Source organism: Botryllus schlosseri, chromosome 6 (genome assembly GCF_051294905.1).
Source record: "Botryllus schlosseri isolate E-star chromosome 6, Bs_hap1, whole genome shotgun sequence".
Taxonomy (NCBI): domain Eukaryota; kingdom Metazoa; phylum Chordata; class Ascidiacea; order Stolidobranchia; family Styelidae; genus Botryllus; species Botryllus schlosseri.
The window spans coordinates 18925585-18938833 of NC_137241.1; the positions used below are offsets into that span (position 1 = coordinate 18925585).

The following is a 13249-nucleotide window of genomic DNA, read 5'->3' on the forward strand; positions in this document are numbered from 1 at the left end:
ACGATCTTATTCTACAGATACCGGTAATTCATTCTTTTCCCAAGTCTCAACTGTTCCAGAGTCCAGACTTCTGCGTCCACCTGATTAATCACTGAATACACGTCACAATGGCAATCGGACCCGGTATTTCATGCTTCACTAATCGCGTTCGCAAACAAACCAAGAGAACCGCATTGACTTTTTGAGTTGGTCTCCCGAAATCTACTGGCACTGTAATGTAAAGTAATGGGAAATATGATCCGTGTTGTAGTTTTGTGCAATATCTGGGTAGTATTAGCAGCCAGTTTCGCGTTGTCTATATATGCCGTATATTTCACGTCATACATGTCTTCAAAGAGTTCGACCAGAAAGTTCGCTGATTTAGTGCCTGGGGACAAGGTTGATAATATATTCTGGTTTGTGCAGGTGTGTATTGATCTTGATTGATTCGAATCAGTGATGGAGATTTATCGATATTTTACGTCAGTAACCAATTCTTTACTAGAGTTTGTGACCCATACATCATGTCAATGTGTTATTGTATGGTATTTAATTGTTTTCAAATTTTATATACGGTACGTCATAATTATTACACTTTATAGAATATAGTTTATGCAAAGGTCATGAGAATGTGGCAGCCCACCCATGAGAAACTTCTATACTTACGTCATTCCCCCTTACATCAGCTTGATCTTGATATTGTGTGTAAATTGATGATTATACTGTATACAGCAAACTATATACTCACAATCACTCAAAACTTTTCCAATTATTCTATCACGCTCAAATGCCAGTAGGTGCACTATAAACAAATTGGACATTTTGAAAGAATTTGATTTACTGATATGATTGCATCAATTCGTTGTTGTGATTTTACCTTATTGACATCTAGGTGTCAGACATCCACATCAGCAGATATTGGGATCCTGAAAGACCTGTGGATTTCAAACATTTCTGCATTGACACACTCGGCATTATCAGGCCCGATATTGTTATCGTGACAGGGGATTTGACTGATGCAAAGTCGAGAAACAAATTGAACTCGCAGCAGTACAAGGATGAATGGCAAACATATAGTCAAATCCTTGACGATTGTAATGCATCTGAAAGATATATTTGGCTTGACATACGTGGAAACCATGGTATACAGGTGCTCATTGATACCGGCACCTGTTTACTATGAACCAACTAAAATTTCAGATGCTTTCGACGTGATGAAAGTTGATGATCCAAAATCAAACCTTTATCTGAAATATTCAGGAGATAAGGGAAAGCTATCGTCAAAAGTCTACCATTTAGAAAAGCCTTTCGGAAAATATTCATTCATTCCAGTAGATGCAACAATGATACCTGGGCCAAGAAGGCCTTACAATTTTGCAGGTAAAAGATATTCGTTTAAGTTGCACTATTTAGGAGTTATACTACTAATGAAATGTTACAGGATATCTTCCTGATGATAAGATGGACTTGCTCAAATCATTTGAGGCGGAGACATCAAAAAGCAATTTTACTATTTGGTACAGTCACTACCCCACAACTTCGATTACATCTCGAAATCCTGGCGTTAGAAACCTGGTAGGCGAATTCGGTTCAGTGTATATTGCGGGGCATCTGCACACCCTCGCAGGAGTATCGAAATCTCTTTACGCAATGAATTCCAGAGGTATGTGACAATGTGCATCAATCTATGATTGTTTTTAAATTGGTTTCATTCTAGATATCCTTGGTTTCATTTCAAAACAGATCTGATTATTTATCGTTGATCAGGCATATTTAGGGATATGAAATCACCGTTTATTTTCAACTCGTTTGCTGTCATTCAGGATTTGCTGAGCTTGAATTGGGAGATTGGCAAGTGGAGAGAATTTATCGTATTGCGGTCATCGATCATGATCTGTTTTCATTTACCGATCAAAAATACAACGAGTGGCCAGCGATTGTCCTAACAAATCCAAAATGGTCAAATCTTATGATGCCAAAGTTTGAACCGTTGAAGCGGATAGCTCTCTCTAGTCATATCAGGTTATCTTACATATATTCAATTTTAGTCTATTCTAGTGGATTACAATGATTTCATGCGGTATTATTAAGGTTCTTGATCTTTGATCCATGGAAAATCGAACAAGTTCGAGTAGCTATAGATGGAAAACTATTACCTGAAGAGCCGCAGCAAGTAAACTGGACAAACCTGTGGGTGTGCAGGTAGAGAATTGAAGAATATTCAGTAATCTGTTAACTCATACTTATAATATCCAAGATGGGATTCGGACGCGTATAAATATGGCACACATGACATAAGTATCACTGTTGTGGATACAGAGGGAAACAGGAAAACAGTGTTGCAGCAATTTAGCATGGACGTATCGTGGAATGTCGATTTTGGTTGGATTTCCCCTATTATTCTACTCACAGAATGGACCACGTTGGTAATTAAATCATAATAACGGCTGTATAACTGCATTGTGCAACCATTGTCAAATGAACTGAATCTCTCTATTCAGTTGCGCCTCATTTTCCATTCAATCATCTATATATACATTGGATTGATGGTACTTCTCACTAAATATCGTGTGAACTTCAATATGCAAATTATCAGTAAAGTACGTTGCCTCCTGAGAAACAAAGTGGCATATTATGGGCTGCTGGGCTTTCCACTGAACCTGTCCTTAGGTGAGCGTTTCAATTGATGCAGTCAGCATGGTTTTGCATCGTATTCTGAAATTTAGGACCGTGGTTCATTGGAGAGGTAATCAGAGGTTCAACTGGAGTGTGCTTCTCGTATGGTGTACTAGTTGGTGGCATTCTACAACCAGATGACATTACACTACACATCTCTGGGATTCAAATTGTAAGCACTGTCTTTGTAGAATTTCTTGGTGTTACTAATCTCGCATAGGCCAATTTGCTCGCATAGGCCAATTCGGTATTGGACATCAGACTATAACTAACTTCTAGTCAAGTGGTTCTCAACCAGGTATCCGCAAAGCATTTTGAGGGGGTCCGCGAAGCCTCTGAATTTGCAAAATGATTGATAACCCAAATTTTATTCTGTTCAGTTTCGCTCCATAATTGCTACAACTTCATGATTCACATCAACAGAATGACCGTCTGAGATGCAATATCCTAATGTTTGCAAACACATTTTAATTGCCAATAGCCTACTGATACAAACATACTGCTGTTTAGAGATGTTTTGTAGGGGTTTGTGGAAAAGGTCAAGTCAAAAGGTCAATCAGCGTTAAAAATCCATTTTCCTGTGATATAGGCTACATAATAGGGTGGAGTGAAAATGACTTTTTTTTTTCAAATCAAAAAAGGCCTTCCTCAATCCTGACAAATGACCTAAAACTTCAATTAGAAGTGACTTCAGGGTGTTGCCCCCATTTTCCAGCCGGCAACCCCCCAATTTCTGCGCGTGGGGGGGTAAACTGGCCCATCTCGGCAACCGCTGGTCGTAGAGTCATGATATATAGCTCAAAATTTGCGGAAGCAGCATGTTTCTATCTGTCTTCTGAAGAAAGTTTTCTCTATTGTGAACACAAAATGAGTTATAGCCAAAAAACTATATATACGCACATTTTTGTAGAAATTCAGCATTTATTCTGACGAATTGTGATCTGTCATTAGTTTTTTTTTAAAAGTAAAGTAATACACTGGCAATACCGAATATTGGGCCCATATTACAAATATATTCACAACACAGTCCTTTTAAAATCGGTTCAAAACATCATAATGAAACATTCACATTGAACGTCTTATATTAAAAATGCATTCTTTTGTCAAGTTTCTTCATCAGTTTACGAGACTTAATTTTTCGGCGAATGAGGCCATCTCGTCTTTGAAATCCCGAAACGTGCCCTGATGCTTCTGTTACGAGCTTTACATGATGTTCCATGCACTGTTTGATTGCGGCATGGATGAAACAAAATCAAAGGCTTCTCGCGGCATTCTTCTAACTCTGCATCAGTTAAGTGCTCAATCGCTGGAGAAAGTTGTTGATATAAGGTTCAATATCAACCAACTCGTGGTATACCTTTGCTTCCAAGTTCAACTTTGAGACGCAGAATAAACGAACAGGACCGCAGTTCAATTGGTTGGAACCGCTATGACTCTCAATGTCCAGGAGTGAATTTTATTCAGCGGCATGTTTTCGAATCGCCAGCACCTTGGTCACACCCAATTGAAAAAAACTACGTGGAAGTGTATCTTGTTGGCCAGTTACTCAATTCAAAAAGCTCTCGCCACCACTTATGGCCTTTCAAAAGCTCCCATAGGAAATTGTTAGTGACTTAAGTAAGGACCAGTTATATGCTTATAAATGTGCTGGGCAATTATTCAAGGAAATGCTGATGATGATCTGGCTTACTTGGAGGTTGGACCACCGGTTGCGCATTCAAGATGGCTAACTTTAGGATGCAGTGCAGAGTTTTACGGTATTATGTAACAGTTAATGAACCGCCTTTAAACCTGGAGATTCTGGTTCGTTTTTGCTTTGAAGTATATTTTCCAACTTGGTTTGAGATCAAGGGAAACAAACATATAACACATGGACCCAGAAACATCTTCAACTTGATTAAACAGGTTTTGAATTTCTCTGACCGAAACGTTCGAAAAATTGCTCCGAATGTGGTGATAAGAAACGGTTATTCCGCACACCCCGAAAATATTTTGATTGCAATGCTGGTAGATGATAATGAAGACATACGAAATAAGGGTGTGACCAAGGTGCTTGCGTTTCGAAAACATGCCGCTGAATAAAATTCACTTGTGGACATTGAAAGTCATAGCAGTTCCAACCAATTGAACTGGGGTCCTATTCGTTTATTCTGTGTCCCAAAGCCAAGACATACCACGAATTGGTTGATATTGAACCTTATCAACAACTTCCTCCAACGATTGAGCACTTAACTGATGCAGAGTTAGAAGAATGCCGCGAGAAGCCTCTGATTTTGTTTCATCCATGCCACAATCAAACAGTGGAACGACATGTAAAGCTCGTAACAGAAGCATCAGCACTAGTTTCGGGATTTCAAAGACGAGATGGCCTCATTCGCCGAAAAATTAAGTCTCGTAAACTGATGAAAAAACTTGACAAAAGAATGCATTTTTAATAAAAGTCGTTAAATGTGAGTGTTTCATTATGATGTTTTGAACCGATTGTAAAAGGACTGTGTTGTGAATATATTTGTAATATGGGCCCAATATTCGGTATTGCCAATGTGTTACTTTACTTTTAAAAAAAACTAATGACAGATCACAATTCGTCAGAATAAATGCTGAATTTCTACAAAAATGTGCTTATATATAGTTTTTTGGCTATAACTCATTTTGTGTTCACAATAGAGAAAACTTTCTTCAGAAGACAGATAGAAACATGATGCTTCCGCAGATTTTGAGCTATATATCATGACTCTACGACCAGCGGTTGCCGAGATGGGCCAGTTTACCCCCCACGCGCAGAAATTGGGGGGTTGCCGGCTGGAAAATGGGGGCAACACCCTGAAGTCACTTTTAATTGAAGTTTTAGGTCATTTGTCAGGATTGAGGAAGGCCTTTTTTGATTTGAAAAAAAAAAGTCATTTTCACTCCACCCTACTACATAACCACTATTACAGATAAACGTCTAGATGAGCTGCTAGATAGAAATGACTAGGTATGATATGTTCGATAAAAATCTGTGTCTCAATTTTGGCACCATATATGTTTCGACTGTACCCAATGGGGCCGTCGAAATCGTTGTCCGTTACTATACCATGTCCAACTGTCCATGGCATTCGCCACCACTTATCGTTGTGGAAATAAATTCTCTGCACTCGTTCATATCAAATTGAAGGCGCGGATTTTCAAGACACGACCGTATTTTTCAAGAAATGCAGCTGCAGAAATCACAATCGTCTACCCACATGAATAGTGTGATGTTATTTTCAAGTTATTTTGCTGCTGTTTTTGCTAAATCCTGATGACGTCTGCATGATAATTGAGCTCAATTTGAACCAAAATTAGAGGGGAGTCTGCGAAGACAAAAAGATTGAGAACCACTATTCTAGTATGTAGATGCCACTTATTTAAGAATCTTGCCAATTTCATTACAGATGCTTCTACTCTACATCCCAGGCGTGTTTCTTCTGTCCGAAATAAACGATGTTGCCGACACAAAGAACAAGTTTCAGATGAAACACCCATCATTCGTCGTAATCTTTATTACAGGCTATTTATTATTTTTAGCATTTAATGTTTATGCAATTTGGGAGTTATACGAGTCTTATGGATACGTTGCAGCAATGCTCAGCCCTTTCAAGCTATGGTGGGCGATGTATTTCGTAACCACCAGTTATAAAATTTATTACAAAAGACGCTAACAGTAATATGCAATGTTCTAATCATTTCAATTCGTACATTTCCATTGGTACATTCACTGTAACACATACGTATTAATGCCAACTATCATATTTCCAACCAATGAAGTGAAATGTAATATGGGATCTTCTTTGGTGGGTATCTCGTTCACTCCAGATTCCAGGCAAACCAAGTCACAACAGAAGTTGCATCTTTACACCTCGTTCTCATTCAGAAGCATATTAGGAATTCCTTTTGTAATAGGGAATGTCCGTTCTGATTCTGGACACTTCAAGTGACCGGAAATAACTTCTATTTCCATTATAGCATGATGTACTTTTTTCAGAAAATCTTCATCTTTCTCGTATTCTGGCGATAACTCTATCGGCAAGGCTTCTGGTTTGCCAACCTATCATCAAAACCAGATAGGTATCAGTCACAAAAATCATGTCACATACATTTGCAAATGTGACACTTCGCCATAAATGTAATAGGCACTTACAAAACATGCATGTTTAATTGATTATGCAATTTACTAAGTCTGGCCAGAAATATCTATTGACAATCCAATGTATCAAGGACTGTTATGATGTGCATATGAGCATGCGACACCTTGAAAAATGACAGATCAGCATGCGTCACTTTTGGGATGTGGTTTCCTAAGCCCGAACCTCAATATAAACCATGCCTGACCCTAACCCCCAATTTTACCCAAATATTCGAGGGTCACATGTTCTTCTGTCCACTGAAACACAGGGCATGATAAAGCCCATAATCACACCAGCAACGACGATGTTCTGTGCAGTACATGTGCTACACTCTGCTCACAAGTGGCAACATTTTAAGTAGATGCATGCAAAGAAGTATCAAAATAATGACGCCAGTTTCACCAAGGGGTAGGAGAAGTCGGTGGGCTACTATCCGAGTCACTGTTATGATGGCGTCATAACAAAATAAAATGGTGAAAGACCAGACTAGACTATCGATGATTATATACAATTAGAAGGGCTTCATATTCCTTCATTACCATATTTTATAGAACTCTGTATGATTTCAGCATAAAAGTATTCCAATATCTAATAAAGAAATTAATGTTACCATTTCCAGCGCTTTCAAGAGGGCATCCCATTCTAGTCTCGGAATCATTCTTGTTATGAACTCTGGATTGAAATCCACCTCAACCTCTTTCGTCTCTGTTGCCTGAATAATTGCACTTGTTGCTAATAAAGCAGGGTTGTATAATGACTCCTAAAGTTATTTTCTTAAATATGGAAAATGACTCGACTTCAGTCAACTTTTTTATTGAATCAAGTCATTAATCATGACTAGGCCAAGCCGTAGAAGGGCGAGACGGCCTAGACCAGAGGCGGGCAATTTCTTCAATCGGAAAATGAAGTAGGCCTACTTAGCAGGCCAGATTACTGAATCGATTCATTAATCGCGTATCTATTCGCCTATACAAGGAACAAATCGTATTTAATGTAAACTTGTAGTTTAACAGATACCATAAGAGACCAAAAACAGCATTCAATGAATTTATTAACGCAATGTAGCCTACTCTCAATAGCTGTTGAAATCAACGACACGTCTGTGGTAGATCAAAGTTGTCAACAAGTTCTTTGAACTCTGGAAGCATGTAGGACGTAGAAACCCTTAATAAAGGCTGCACGTGAACATAACTTAGATTGGAACGCCGCTTTGGCGTGGTGGTAACTGGTAATGTTAGGAGTAGTGGACATGGTCGAAAATCTTTGTTCGCAAATGTATGCAAACGCAGGCCACATTATCGGGTATGACCGGAAACTGTCTGTAAGATTTACTTGTGACTTGCTTATAGCCTAGGGCAGACCTGGGCAAAGTGCGGCCCGCCAAGCTATTCTGTGCGGCCCGCGAAAGGTTGCTTGGAATTTAAAACATAAAACTTGATTTTGAATGACTAACAAGGCTGTATCAACTCCAAAGTGCAGCAGATACGACGACCACCGAACTTCACTTAAAGGAGTCACCGACCAATTAGGCATATGCTTTGTACTGGACAATTTATTATCTGACCCAAGAATGTTTATAAAAGTAGTGGAATTTGAAAATGCCACCGGGCGAGTCATCTGATTGCTTGTCAATGTGGACTTTATTATGGGCCCTTGAGTCATGGTGCGAAATGATTCGTAGTCGGTGCACCAATTTCCCATTATTCAACCAACCAACCAACTCAACAGGAAATTCGTTTACTTAGGAGCCGGTTCATTAATATGCCATGATTACGGTGCCTCACATGCGTAATCTAGATCCCAAATAAAGGCAATGTGGCAAAAGTATGAGTTGAGTAACAATCAAAGTTAGCAGAAATCACTCTTTCCAGTTCAAACCTTCGTTGTTGCAACTGTCACATTACGCATTATACGGCATGTGTTTCAAATTATTACGCGATCCGTTTCCAAATCCCAAATTAGTAAAACAAGTCAATCAGTGCTCGCGATTACTATATATGACTCATAAATCATCATACCCATCACCCATAAAGGATTACCGGGCATACCGAAAAAGAATGCCGAAAACTGAAATTCAAAGAAAGTGTAGACTTTAAAAGCACTAAATATTTGTATATTGGAGTCCCTACTTCTAGTTTTTGCTGAGCATGTCGCCTATATTATTTAAGCTGCACACGGCTCAGGTCAGAAGGCAGCGACCAAGAAAATAAGCTTTGTACTATTGTATATACATTTCAGTGCAATGGTTCTCGAACCGGGGCGTGAAAGCATCAGGAGGGGCACGAAGCTGAAGTTTTATGAAACGTTTTTTCTCGCTTACCTCACGCTTACAGTTACAGTTATTGCTTTGCTCCAACTTTGATATTTCAAAATTCACTCATCAACAGCCATGAACTCCCATGTCATTAAAATATCCGTTAGGATTGCTAGCATTCTGATTGAACCTTAAATATTTGTGATATCGTGATAAGGGGGCGCGAAATTCCTCACTATCATAAGGGAGGCGTGCCTAAAAAAGTTGGAGAACCCCTGTTTTAGAGTCTGAATAGAAGAACGTGGATAGGGGTTTCAAGAGAGGTAAAAATGTATCATGTTTATTATTGTTTCGAATCATGAGGGCAAATATATATTTCTCTAATTAACCGTCACTTTCTCATTACCTGACCTGAACACATTCACTGAGCAGCATTTATTAACAAGGTAATTCGGATATGAAATTAAAATTAGCTGCAGAATATAGCTAAAATTTTTCACTCGGCCCGCCAACGTATTTCTACTTCTCATTTGGCCCGCGGAAGAAAATAATTGCCCACCCCTGGCCTAGGGTTACCATATTTCTGTAACCCAAATTCCGGACACTCTTTAGTGCCCACTAGTGGATTTCAAAATATGTTGTGAGCACATTGTCTGTCAATATGACGTCACACTAGTAAAGCTTTGCTTATAGACCAGAAATATAGTCACGATCCGGTTCAGAAGTGTGTGGCTGTGTGTTGTGTAACAGGAACCGAAACCACATATTTTAACCCCTTCCCGCCCAAATAGACAATGATTTTAGGCCCACCATAGGGTAATCGATGCAAATTTTTGGGGGTTTGCTATATGCATATGGTTTCTATATGCATCTGATCGTTAAATTTTCTGAGTGAATTCTGTCAATAATATTGGTTCTTCCATATATGACTTTATGGTTTGATCCTTCCTCCGCCCACATGATCAGGATTAGTGGAAGAGCTGGTGGAGGATGATGATTTCGGAAATACAGGGAGCGTTATTGTACATCGTTAATTCAAGCTCACGTCACACCGAACCGGTGCAGGTGCGCACCATGGACCTTTATAGACACCCCATATCCAGTGATTTCCAACCTTTTATGGTTGCAACTTCATCCAATTTGAAAATGTTCCGTGGCCCAGATCATAATTTGACGAGCTGTTTACTAAAACAAATCAGCACCTTTGCCCAGACTTACTCACGTGTTATTTTGGAAGCTGATTACGCTCAACATCACATCTTTGCGAACCCCAGAATAAAGGCAAACTACCCTCACGTTTGGAACCATTACCTTTGAATAAAGCATTTTAACGGCCTTAACCATGTCTAGGAAAATACCATTCTTCAATAATACCGTAGTGATTATAATTAGGCTTATTGCAGTAAATGAAGGTTCTTTATATTTTATTGCAGTTTTTGCGAGGGTGGTAGTCCCCATATTAAAATAAATAAATGTAACAGTAAATCGGAAAAATATCGTGTTGCATAAATATACCCAAAAATAATGTTAATGTTGATATACGAAATAATCATGAGCCCTAGTCAAGACTTCAAAATTCCGGACATTCAGGCATATTTTAGAAATTCCTCCCAGACGAAAGTTTGAACAGTGAAATTCCGACGTATGGCAACCCTATTATAGCCTCGTGAAAAGTAATGAAAATGATAACAATGAAGCAATCATACCTGAATAATGAAAGGATAACCTGATGTGACCCCTTTCACCGGAGAGGTAAGCATGTTGTGGGTTAACAAGCGCATTCTTTGAATAAGGTTCAGCCTCATCAGCTCTCTTGTTTCACGATAGAAGTCACGACCAACGGTGAAACGCAAAGGATATCGATCAACAATAATCCCCAAATACTGGAGTGTTCGAAAGCTGGTGCTGGCGTGCAATGTGACTTGTGTTTTCAAATATACGCATCAATAACTATGACCATGGACGGCAGTAATGACCGGGTTGTAACTTGTAATATATTCTGGTGAAGTTCAGTCTTGAAAATTTCAAACATAGTTATAGTCCATCCAGGTGCAACGTTATTTTTCAAAATTGACAGTTCAATTCCGTCAACGTACATTATTTTAATATATTATAGCCCAAGTCTCATGACTGAAAAAAAAAACAGAATCCCACCCGCCAAAATGTGATTGAACTGTGAACCTGGGTCTGAAATATGGAGCGTTTTCTATAAATCTCAAGTATGCCTAGAATTCCGTGGTGGCTTTTGGGGTGAGCGGTCACCCAGGGACCCCCTGGTCGAAGGACCCCCTTTTTGGTTTAAGCGCATTTTTCAATAGTTATAGCGAATAGACGTGGTACCCAACCAAGAAGATGATTCCGTACAGATGAGTCAATCATCAAATCTCTGCATTTGTTAGAAAAGACCCATATCCCGATAGTCATCAAGTCTCTGCATGCGGTAGAGGTACTTGGTTCTGAATGATATGTAGTCCATCCTTGCAACGATACAATAACTGATATGACCTAATCCATCACCTGGCTCAAACCTTGACGTGGTGTGCTGGCTTATCACTAATGTCAGCCGATTAAATTCCAGATTAGCGTGTTCTCTTTCAGGACTCTTCAACCGGGTGTTCCGTCCCAGCAAACACAAAACCGTAAAAGGATAATCCGGGATCATCTCGATTAGGTTCTGATTTTCTAAGTGTCGGGGGAATGTCTAAAATACGTAGTAGGGTTGTCTTGTGTTATATTCAATCAGAATAAATTCCAACTCGGTGTTGTTCCATGGCATGCGTTAGACTTCATTATATCGCGTTGTTAACCTATTAATAATGCGAATTTTCTATCGCTTGCGGGTATGTCTAAAAGACGTAGAAAGGATAATGTTTGTGTTACATTCAATAACGATAAATCACTATCCGGTTTTGTTCGATCTCAAGCGGTAGCTTCGTTATATCCATTAGAAAACAATGTTCTACCTTCGTTTTATTGCGTGAGGATGTCACCGGTGTTGAATATTCGTGTTGTTGCTCTAAGGCCGAACAGTTTCGTTTTCTTCTGATATATATGATCTTCATTAGATATATATTCGCTCTTTCGGTAATCTCGTATGTTCAACGAGTATGGATAATAGTTTTATTCAGAGAATAACTAAATAAGTGAGATGTTGTACGTTTAGGAATATGATTATCGATGCGTGACTTCTAGAATATATCGGCGATTCAAATTTACGCCATCGCGCGTGACAAAGATTTGACTCGCAACAGGTAGCAGCCAGGCATAGTTCGCTCTTTCTGTATGGTAAATGCCGTGAATATATAGGAATTGTGACTGAATGAGGTAGCGGGTAAAAGGTATATATGCAGTAGCATATAGCTTATGGGGTATTTCGAATTGCCTGTAGTATATGACGCCTAGAGCTGTTTGACTTTCTTCAAACCAGGCGTAGACATAACTGTAGAAAAGTCTCAACGTTTCCAGGTTAGAATTATAGAGCTAAACCGTTTTTTCCGAATTAGATTACAATTATATTACTGGCATTTCGCTCTAATTTAGTGAAATTAGACCACTAGAATTATCTAGTTGTCCAAGTCGCTTCAAACATCTGAATTACCGGTAGGCCTACCTTCTATACCTATATCATAATATTTATGCTTGAATTTTCTAGGCCTATAAGTCATATAGATAAATACCTGTAGAACACTGATTCGTAGGTTACCTGCCTTGGTACTGGCATCCTGATTTTATAAAAGTTGGTGCAAGAATGGACATTTTCAACTTGATGTTGATTAATGGAGCAAAATTTGATATTTGAATGCAATTATACCTCGAATCCAGTGACAAGATTATTAATCGTTGAAACCAAACGCAGCTTGTTTATGTTGGCCCAGAGAATTTCGCTAGCCAGTCCATATTGATAGAATATGGTCACAGTAAGATAATATTTTGGGCTATTTTACATGAACTTTACAACATTTGATTTGATATGTCCGGTAAAACATTTGTTATTCTGCTTTCGAATAAGACCTAAATTGCTGGTTTCAATGTTAACTGTGTTTGTCAAAGGCTGTAAAGGTAATTTCTTTTCCATATTAGATGTTTGTTTGTTTGTGGTGTTCATGGTGGTGGTTCGACTACACTGGTCATTTTACACCAGGCCGGTTCTTCTTCTTATTATTCCGTATCTGCCCGATTACCAGTGAACTCG

The 13249-nt window shown here is 38.9% G+C and overlaps 2 protein-coding genes across 2 annotated transcripts; one reads left to right on the forward strand and one right to left on the reverse strand.

Moving 5' to 3' along the window:
- Positions 1-140: 140 nt before the first annotated feature.
- Positions 141-7412, forward strand: LOC145441363 (transmembrane protein 62-like). The gene is made up of 10 exons (XM_080319207.1): positions 141-405; positions 872-1121; positions 1180-1359; positions 1421-1642; positions 1803-2001; positions 2071-2181; positions 2237-2405; positions 2481-2649; positions 2706-2827; positions 6072-7412. The coding sequence occupies exons 1-10, from the start codon at positions 226-228 to the stop codon at positions 6336-6338; spliced, it is 1869 nt and encodes a 622-aa protein (XP_080175333.1). The 5' UTR covers positions 141-225; the 3' UTR covers positions 6339-7412.
- LOC145441365 (multifunctional methyltransferase subunit TRM112-like protein) lies at positions 6162-10984 on the reverse strand. The gene is made up of 3 exons (XM_080319209.1): positions 10764-10984; positions 7414-7515; positions 6162-6724 (listed from the first exon to the last, which is right to left on the reverse strand). The coding sequence occupies exons 1-3, from the start codon at positions 10860-10862 to the stop codon at positions 6530-6532; spliced, it is 396 nt and encodes a 131-aa protein (XP_080175335.1). The 5' UTR covers positions 10863-10984; the 3' UTR covers positions 6162-6529.
- Positions 10985-13249: the final 2265 nt, after the last annotated feature.